The following is an 11,055-nucleotide window of genomic DNA, read 5'->3' as shown; positions in this document are numbered from 1 at the left end:
CAGATAGCCCTCGTGTAGCTTTGCGCGAAATTCCAAAACAAACAAATCTATTGATGAACTAAGGCGTCATCTTTTAAAATGGGGTCACTGTCAATTTATATCTAAGTGTATTTTGTTTTCAGTAAGTAAGTTACTTTACTTGTGTGAGTTATTTGAATACAATAAACTTAATAGTGTGCAATAAATAAGAATTTGAGTCAGTGGATTGTTTCCTATTGGCTGCTGTGTTCTAAAACTAAGCTTACATGATGTATTAATATAGAAACATATTTATTGATTTCACAGATACACAGTTTAACCAAAAAATGCTCGAGTCTGTGGTATATTCTTAAGTTATAAACTTGTTTACCCTTACAGACGCTTAATAATCAATAGCTCGATAAACCACAGATTATTTTATTTACTCTAAAAGTGATGTTCCTTACTTATAATCTGCCATGTCTTATGGTATTTAGCAATTGGCTCTAGCAGTTTTGAAATCTGAACTTCATTATTAACTGTTGAGATAATGTATCTTGAAGGGATGATGATTTATTAGAAAGTATAAACATGGACTTTGAGATAAGCAGAAATGTTTTTTTACATACATATAAATCTATCATTTACACTTTGGAACTTGACAGAAGTAAGAGCTGTACTCTCCACCCTCAGTTTACAGGTTACACTAAATAAATATTGCATAATAAGATATTAACTCTAAATTAATTTAACCTCGAAACTGTTGAAATCAAGTTAGAATTATTGTTTTACTACATTTTTGAAATTTGTTAAGAAGTTATCCACTTGATACTTCAGATGTCCTGTGTTGTCGTGATAGGGTTAGAAATTAAAATTCTTCCTTTATGTCTTGTTATAGTTGATTACTTATGATTTGAGAGGTACAGTACTACTTCATTAAATAAAAGTTTATGCAAGATAACATTAGTTTATTGTAAGGTCATTCAAAAGTTACTAAACTGTTTTGGAATTGATGTGAAATTTTGTACATTGAAGCTTGGTACTCTGTTTAAGGTAATGGTAAAAAGAACAAATCGACCAGGAATCAGTACAACTAATAGAGTCCCTAGAGGTAGATTTCGTAGGGGAAGTCGGAATCCTTATTATGGATATAGGCCAGTAAGAAGGTCTTTTAGGTAAGTTTATAAAGATGGAAGAAGAGTGATACATTGTTAATTCATGTGAAATTATTGTACTGCAGCTGGTGTGTTTAAGTAGCATTTTAAAAAATCTGTTATCTTTTAACAAGTTTCAGTCTGTAGGAGCTTTAAAAACCATATTCCAGTTTTTTATGTTTTAGAGTGCAAATACATAACCAAATTGCATGAGAAAATTCATAAAATCTGATTTGATATTTCTATAGTGTTTTTAATTTGTGAATTTAACAATTGTGTTTTGAAACACTTGAAAAACAATAAATACTTCCTTTCGTCAATTACTTTTTTACTGTTCATCAGAAAGCTCCATTTTTTTATATCTAATCAATTTTAACTTGTTTGATATTTATTAATATATATTTCTTTTAATACGTTATTCTGCTGACTGAAACAGTTAACTTCCTATTACAAATCATGGAAATTCTGTAAGACTGACAAACATTTATAAGTGACCAGTGGCTTCACTTTTCAAAATAATCTAATCTTACCTTTGTCAACCATTGTAACTTGCCAACAGTATTTTTGATTAAGATAATTTTACATCTAAAAGTTGATGTATTTTCTATAAGTAAAAAGTCCTTTTATTATATGTGCATTGTTTTAGTACAGTAAATTTAACGTGTTCTATATAAAGTATTTGTGTTGTCTTAATAGCTTGATGTCACAGGCTTAGATTACCATACTCTCTAAACCTAAATATACTTACTGTCTTACAAAAGAATATTCCTGTAACTACCTGATGGACATAATACAAACATTATCAGCAATGAACATTATCAGAAAATATAATAGAAATAGTCTTAAATGTTATGGAAGTAGTCTAAACTTAGTCTTGGGATTACGTCAGCACCATTGTGTAACAGTTGGCCAGTAGGTGTAGTTGTTGGGTTGACTTCACACAAGTTACAAATAGATTTATTTGTTACCATGTCATGCAGTTGTGGATTAAACACACAAGCCACCAACTCAAGGAAGTTTATGCTTGGAATAAAGAATTCAATCAGAGACTAGTTATTGAAATATAATATAGAAGTTTAATTAAAAATGTTCAAATGTTCTTCAACATCAATAGGGCCAAAACTGTCATGAAATAATTCTATATCATAGTTGCCAAGTTCTTCATTCTGGATGGTTAACTACTCATTGGTCAAACCTTCTACAAGATTCATCAACATAGATACTATAACAAACAAATTATCAATTAGGTGAACACTAGATGTGCATTCAGACAGTTATGTTTAGCCAATTCAGTTAAAACTTCTTTGAAAATTTCTTTCAACAGCTCTATTACTTCTGTTAGTTTTGCTAAATCTGTGACAGAGTTGTATCTCTTATTACTGTTCTTTTCCGGATATGTATAATACTTATTAGATACGTTGTTAGACTGGATAGAAGCAATAATAATTACTTACAAAGACTTTGTGCAATGAATGTTTTCAATACTTTGAAGTACATCCATATTTGGGCAGCAGGTCTCTTAGCAGCTCTGGACCAAGGGATCTCTTCTCTGGACCAAAAAACACAACATTTTATATACATTCTCTTGTGTTCGTCTGATTTCTCAAAAAGTGCTGTACAGCTATTTTGCAGGTAGTTCCTTCACTTAATTGGTACATTCATGACTTTTTGCTAAACCAAAACCATAACTATTTTAATTGGTTGGTATGCTAAGCTGTTTAATCTCAGTCATTTCACATATATTCTTGTTGCTTCCCATCAAAGCTCTGTATTCATTGCTTTTTGCTACTGTGATTGCATCTGTTTAGAGCTAATAAGAACTACTGGTTTCCAAGTCTGGTATTACAGCTCGGAATGCATTTTCAATCAACGCTTGTATTTTACTTAGTGCCTTTCCTGTCACTCTTTGGTCACTTCATTAAGTTCCTATTATGCTTCTACCACTGTGGGTGTCTTTTTTTTTCTCGTCTTACATGTATGTATGAGCACATATAAAAATTCAATTTTCAAAACTTTAAGTATTTGTAACTTTAGCAAATGCTTCAATTGACCACAGAAAACATTTTCAAGAGCCTGATTAATTTGTACATTGTTTTATTGTATTCTCAGTTATAGAGTTAACTATGTGTACAGGCAAATGCAATTTGACTAATCTTATAACCATCATGAAACTATACATAATGTAACTGAATGTATTAAGTGTATCTTTATGAAACTTGGAAAGCTTTCAGTGAACATGATGAATAGGTTGTAAACAAAAAATCAGATTTTTTACTAATGTTTTGTCTGTGAATATACAAAACCTTTAGCGAGTGAGTTTTAGTGAAAGGTGGTTTTCATGCTAAGATCAAACATACTTCTTTTCATATTTTGTTTGAATAACCTCTATAACTTAAATGAATTTTTTATAAAACTTCATATTTTATCTGTTATTTTTTCTACCCCAACACTATCTGTAGCTAAATCAGCAATTTAAAGTGAACTTAATTTTTCTTTTAATGCATCATTTGTTGCCAGATATTCAATTAATGACAATCACAATATTTAACTGTTAACCTTCTCGCATTAATATTATAGTTTTGTTGCCTGGCTTGTACAAAATAGGCAGTTTACTCTTCCTTGAAAGCCAACACATCTTGGCAGATTTTGTACAGTGGTGTACTGCTTGGCATGAAATAGTTCACTCAAATGCATAGCTAAATAGGCATAGTCCCCCCCTCCCTCTTCCACACGCACATCTCTGAGTTGATTATTTAGAGGGAAAAAAATTACATTTTTAAACATTTCAGATATGCATTTTAGAACACAAAAATATATCAAACACTAAAATAAAATGCCCCAAAATTACTTTTAACTTATCTGGCTTTTCAACTAACCCACAGACAGGGTTAATAAACTTCATTACTGTTATAAGCAACAACTGCATATACACACTTTCTCTTAACTAACATCTGTTTCTGCCAAATTCAAAAGGATGGTTACTAGCGTAAATAAATTCTTTCTGGTTGGTTGTAAGTGTACATCAGATAAGAACATGTGGTTTTGAAAACTGCCTTGAAGTTCGGGATAGATGGGCAGGGCTTCTGTTGTATGTTGGAAAATCATATTGATATCTCAGCAAACGTGGAAGCCAAGATATTAATATTGCATATTTGACTTTATTATTTATAGCTTATGTTTATATACACTAGAAATTGTATTATTGAATTTATATAAACTAAAAGGAAGAATTGAGAGAACATGCAAGTTACATGACAACATGAATGAAGATTGAGAATTTGTTTTTAATATTTCCATTTCAAATTAAGAAATTAAAACTTAGTTTATAATTCAAAGCTTATTATCTACATTTTAATGCCAATTTATTGACAAACATTGAAAATAAAGCTGTTCAGTTGAATTTTAATGTAACTGTAAAACATCATGACATGCCTGGTGGATTGATGCTTGTGCTGAAAAGGTTAAAACTTGTAATTTTTCCTTTTCTGGTGGTTATTAGCTTTAGGCTATATTCGTTTTAAAGCTAACAATCTATTTGTGGTGGAACAAAGAGAAGGCACACGAACGTGAAATGCATATTAAGTTAACAGATTGGGAAAAATGAGTATATCCTTAGGAGCCAGCAAAAACTTTAAAGAAAGCTAGAAGTGTGGTATTTATAGCTCATATGCTTATAGATACAACAGAAAGAGAGAATTTTTCACTTATGAAGTAAACTAGATAAGCATTATATAATGCTAAAATATCACTTTTCCAATATTGTTTAATGAATATATTCAGAATAGTATAATTTATAAATTATTATTAGACTTTGAAAATATAGATAACAAAATGTAGACTGCTGAACAAGCATGGTTTTAAGTTTAAGACCTTTGACTGCCAATATTATGCTTAATGTTGTTGCTTATTGTTTTACTGGGTTTTCAGCTATTATGACTTTTTGACTGCAGGATATGAAGTGTAATGAAAATATTTCTTTGTTTCAGAAGCAGACGAGCATGGTTCTTTTCTCCGTACTGAGGTTATCCCTGAGATAAGGTCTTGTAACAGGCTAAATTTTTCATTGGTATAGTTTTATTGAGGTAAAACTGCCCTTGGTATTTTAAGGATGTTCACAGGCCAGAGATGTAAGCTTGTTTCATAGACTGAAATTGGTGGGCAGGCACAGTCATGGGTTTGACTAAGAAATGTATTCATTAAATTGGAAATCTCTTGTTGTTCAAAAGAAAAACAAATTAAGGAAAATTGGGTTTTTCAGCTTGTTTTTATTGGTAAAATTTTATAAATACTGCATAACTTTTTATTATTTTGTATGAGGTAAAACTGCTCATCAAAGTATACTGTGGCATACCTCATTTTCCTGTTCGTACTGAAAAAGAAATGATGAATATGAAGATTTGTAAATTTTCAATTGTTCATTAGGGGTTTATGCATCCTTAATTAATTGTATGTTTCAAACACGTTGTTTTTAAGATTATTGAAGAATGTTGTCGTGGGGGGGAAAAGATTTTGTATCATGTTACTCCTTGACCAAGTATTTAATTTCCATCGTATGTATTCTCTGTTTTTCTTGATGTAGTCATTTATACAAGATAAGAAATATAGGGTACACAAATTTTACAGACAAAAAAAATCATTACATATACCCTACCTGATCACTAACCCTATTAATTTAGAAGAAACTACGTGTAGAATAGAAAGTTATTTAAAATCACATTGGTAACTGTTCTGAGTGTGTCTTGTGTAAGTGCCATATTTTGTCCATCAGCCAGTTAGAAGTTACCAACTAGAAAATGTACAGTGGAAAAAAATCATACTTCTAAAACAATTTGTATTGGATTTTACAATGATGCGAATCATTTGAGTAAAAGTAAGCTCTGTGAGACTGCAGACACTGTATATACTTTCATATTTCATTCTTGATTTGTGATCTATAGTCCTGAAAGCAAGGAAAATCGTTATTTTTTTTTCCCCACTTTATTAAGTTGATAAATCTAAAATTAGTGCAACTTTAATAACTAATTTTTTTATAATTTTCTCCCCTATGTTAACATAAGGTATAATTTCAATATTTTTATTCAATCTCAAATTTGGTAAAATTTATACAAAAAATGTTAGCAAGGTTTAGACCATGTTTAAAATTAGATTGTAGTTCATTATAAATAATAATGATAAACACATTTAGTGGCATAGTTTTAATTTTGGAAGGCACAATCAAAGCCTGGAAGAGTGCTAGATTTCAGCCTTTCCCTTAAGAATGAAGTTTGTTTCTTCAAGTATTAGGTTTTCTTGCTAAAGTTTAGGCCATTAGATTTAAGCTGGCATTTAAGTGATCAGGATAAAAACATATTGAGTGTTTTTACTGAGAAATGTGTCTAGGTTAAACCAAGGACTGAATAGTGGTTAGATTTGTGAAGGTTTCTTACATTGCTAAATTGCTAGAAATTGTGTAACCATTAAAGAAAAAGTATTAAAATATTGTACTGGTGTGGATCTGGGATAGGTAAATAAGTTCTATTTAATGTTTTCATCTAGTTTTACAAACAGTTATTGCTGTATAAAACTTTAAGTAACCTCTGTAGCTGTTAAGTGTACAGAATTATTGTTTGGAAGGGTCTTGTTTCAATAGCTCTGAGAAGTTTTTTGATATTGCATTTGAAATTACCTGTAGTAAGTGCAAATTAATCCAGTGAATGTTACCTATAAGTGTTAGTTTTTTTATATACATTCTACTTAATCTTAAGGCCTTGTCTTGAAATTATGTTCGTTGGTGTGATTCACCTTGTTTAGCTCTCCTTTTAACTTATATTCTGTCTTGTCTTGTTTGTTTTTCCATTTTATCTCCAGAGGCTTTATTCCAGGTTTCTACAGACTTTGAAGTCAGAGCTATTGATGGCTTGTCCTTCAAGCTCTCCGGCTTTCTACGTGTAAGATTTTCAGGAAAAAAATAAAAATTTTCATGTATCTAGTGTGTTCTTTTGTAATTTGTGACATAATTTAATGTGAAGTTATAGTAGGTTGTTCCCACAGTTTGGCAATCATATGAAATTGAAGTAAATTTAATTTTTGGTACAAAATGGTACTTAAGAAAATCAACTTTTTGGGATTAATTGTTTGATAACTGTTTGAAGATAAACCACACTTAAACATACAAGTAATTTTATTCTACTTTTCAAAAACATTATTAATGATTACATCCTTCAGTTAAAAAATTAATCGTAACTTTTTCTGAATATTTGGATAGTTATAGTTTTAAAGTTGGCACAGAAGATTATCAGTTTCATAGTTAGGACTTAATCCACCGTATAATAAATATACAAGCATTGTCTTTCTCCCTGGAGAAAACTGTCCAAAAACACATGCAAATGAGAACCATCAAATGTTTTCAAAGAACCTTGTAGTGAAAATAATGGTAAACATAGGGTTGGCGAAAATAAGTTAAATAGCATTAGAGAAAAAATCTGAGTATATTAAAAATAAAAAAGGCAGTAGTACTAAAAGGAAATGGGCAATATTATTAAACTAGAAAAATGCATTAAGAATGGATCTTGGAGAATTGCTTACTGCTGAAGGTGATGCATTGACAGATACTTTAAAAAAAAGGCAATTCTTTAGTATTAATTGTTTGATAACTGCACATACTGGAAACATTGATGGGATACAATTGTCACTGATGAAACAAACATATGGATTGAATGGAGTATGACTGATGACCTCATGCACTAAGTAGATAAAATGTATCTGACAGAGGTGGTAAACAGGGTAACATGAAGCCAACTTTTAGAACCTGTTAAAATGTACGTTGTATTTAATAAACTACAAAGAGGAAAGTGCTTTTTGTTCTTTGATGGGGGTAACTAATTAATGCAAGAGCTCCTCCCTGTAAAAGTAACAAAATTGTCTTCAACAAGAGGTCCTATTGAAAATAATTCCTGGATAGTTCAGAGTCTTGTGTGTTTATTGATATATTTTAGTAGTTTAACTGGTTCACATGATGAATTCTTTTACTAGTATATGGCATAAAAGACAGTCCGGATAAATCCTATCTAAAACATGCACTGTTTGGACTTCATGCCTGTTACCTCTTGATGGATTAAAGAACGTTTCTTAGTTTGGGTTTCTTAAAATAGATACATGCAAGGTTGAGAAAAGTCATTTTAGTTTAATAATACATTATGGAATATATCTTGAAAATAGATAAGTTCTGTTATAGTTTGATTCACCATTTTTAACAATGGTTTTCAACAAAAGTTTATTCCAAATATAAGAAGCAAATTTTTCATCTTTAAGGTAAAAATAAATAGGATCATGTTACTTCAAAAGATGTATCATGTGTCACTACACTCCAAAATAAATGAATGAGCATTAACAAAATAGAAAACGATTAGTTAAATTGAGAGGTATTTTTAAATGAAATTGGAATGTCAGTTTTATTTCATTTCTACTTAGATTTGAACGTTGCTTTATATAATAAAATAAGTTAGACGTTCTCGGAAAGAACACTGTATTTACTATAAGTAAATATATCCCAACTACCATTTCTGTATTATGTGAACTCGGTTGTGGATATGTTTATGAACGCCGCTATTAAGAAAGTGTTAAATTGGCCATTATTTATAAATAAATTGGAGGTAAAGGTTTCAACAAGATCAATACAGGATGTAAACAACTAAATGTTTTTTGCTTTCGGGCGCGTGAATATATAGTTTGTGTTGTATAATAGTTCTGCAGTAAAGGTATAAATAAAACTACCTATTTTGTGAAGCAATTTATATTGATAAAGTATGACTTATTCTAACTTGAATAAAAAAATAGATTCTTAGAATTAATTGTAGCAAGAAAAAATCAAGTAACACAGTAGGAATTGAGTAAAGTTTACCAAAAAGGATACCCTGCATAAACACTAGCACCAAATTCATTCAGCATAAGTTTACAATTGAAAATAAATATATGTTTAATTGAATTTTGATAATATTTGTGTAAAAAAATCATAATCACATATTGGAAGAAACAATAAATCTTAAGTAATTCTAAGAACATATATCACTGCTTTTAAAATACTGTGATATATATGTGTAAACAAATTAAGAAGTTATTGTCCGGAACGTAATTTTACAACCAAGCTATATTATGTAGGTTTTGTAGATAAGTAACAAAGGTACCATGAAAATGTTATCTTTGGTAAGGCTTAGCAATACATTATAAACCTTCAATATATATATATAATCATCCTGACCGGTGTTTTTGTTTTTTAACCTCTATGTTCATGAAACATTATTACTTACTGTATGAAAACCAAATGTATAGGGTTATCTATTCCGGGTTGTAGTGCTGTCAAAGCACCTGTACTTTGAGCTTAGCCCCATTCCTTCAAAAACTAAAATTATATGTGAAAATAAATCATCCAGCTTACATCCGATATTAAGTGTGCTACGGAACCAAACACATTGGGTGTTTGCGATTCCTGTGTTCACTGATCAAGTGGAAAAGTTCCATATGACCACCCCGGCTCAAGGGCAGATGTTGAGCATTAAAACTGTGAAATATTTTTCTCATACTGAATCACGTGGTTTTTAAGACACGCAAATATAATTATCAAAATACATTTTACAGTTATGCTGTGTGTCTAAAACGTAAACATTTTAAAAGTTATTTATATAATATACAACGAACTAGTGTATTTTTTTCACAACTTTTTATGCAGGTGGGACAGGAGTGCAAAGCATTGTAAAAGTCAATATTGTAATGGAGTTAGAAACAGTAATATTAGTCATTTTTATACGGCGCACATTTTCCCCCTTTACTGCTTAATTTATGGGGAGTTAATTGCGTGTTTTATTTCGGTAATATATGCATATTCAGTTTGGTACTTATTTAAGTAGTCTCAAATAATAATTGTTGCACTTATTTTTTTTTAAATTTAAAATGGAAATTAAGTTTTGAATACAAGATATTACCCTGATGTTGACGTCACACGTCTGATAAATTATGGCAGGATTCCGGTACAATAAAATTTAGCACTACACCACTGATGTCTTTTGAAAGATGAGTAATATTAATTGAAGTTATATAAATAATAATGAACAACTGGTGTTAAATAGTAATTAAAAATTATAAACCTAATTCTGATTTTTAATGACTTAAATATAATTGCTAATCACTGCAGTTCACAAAATTAATTTAGATTACACCAAAATAGTTGTTTAAGTAACCAATGTCTTAAATAGTATCTCAACTAGTACTATGTTTTTGTCCTACCAGAATTTCGTACATTTCATTTCTCCTGGCCGAGGAGAGATAGCACAACACTGCGAGCACGCCTGTTTCCTGTCTGGGACTGGCATAAAATATAATAACAACAACAAATAATAATATATTTATTGTATTCCAGCCAGTCTATTACCGGACGAAAAGCCTCGTGGCGTTGGATATAGCAAATTAGTTTGGTTGGTATATAATTATATTTTGTTATTATTTCGTTCGTAAGTTATTATAAGCATGTATATTTGTTTTTGTTTGTAGACTGCATTTCAATGTTCAATCAAAACACAAAAGTGTAAAGGATAAAGTAATTAACAAAAACCTTTAAGTCAGTAACAAATGTTAATATTGTTACGTCTCCGTTTGTTAATTAACTTTCCGTCACTTCGTTCCGACGAAACTTGCGACACAAGTTCTTTACTTAATAAAACTGATTTATTCTTTCCGAATATAACTTTACCGATACACTCAACTTCAACAATCGCGTTAAAACAAACGCTAATCAACGAACGTCAACAATACTTCCGACTGCAGTTCAGTTACTCACTATCTACACACACATTACAATCATCAATCTGCCGCGTCACGTTTTCCCCTCTTATATATACCAGTCTACCCTCTATCTAGTCAGAACTAGAACATTCTCCAAAGTACAGGATAATTCTAGAAAGGAGAGGGCGTG

General features: G+C 30.5%; 1 protein-coding gene across 1 annotated transcript in view; it reads left to right on the top strand.

Moving 5' to 3' along the window:
* LOC106473962 (polyadenylate-binding protein 2-A-like) overlaps positions 1 to 7,078 on the top strand; it is a 21,497-nt gene extending 14,419 nt beyond the window's left edge. The window contains exons 7-8 of the mRNA XM_013934651.2: positions 1,012 to 1,133; positions 5,099 to 7,078. Of these exons, the coding sequence (XP_013790105.1) occupies positions 1,012 to 1,133; positions 5,099 to 5,132 (156 nt within the window). The 3' untranslated portion in view covers positions 5,133 to 7,078. The remainder of the gene's footprint in view (positions 1 to 1,011; positions 1,134 to 5,098) is intronic.
* Positions 7,079 to 11,055: the final 3,977 nt, after the last annotated feature.

The sequence above is a fragment of the Limulus polyphemus genome, unplaced genomic scaffold (assembly GCF_000517525.1).
Source record: "Limulus polyphemus unplaced genomic scaffold, Limulus_polyphemus-2.1.2 Scaffold6680, whole genome shotgun sequence".
In the NCBI taxonomy this organism is placed as follows: domain Eukaryota; kingdom Metazoa; phylum Arthropoda; class Merostomata; order Xiphosura; family Limulidae; genus Limulus; species Limulus polyphemus.
The sequence above is the reverse complement of the archived record's forward strand: the minus strand, read 5'-3'. Positions and strand labels throughout refer to the sequence as shown.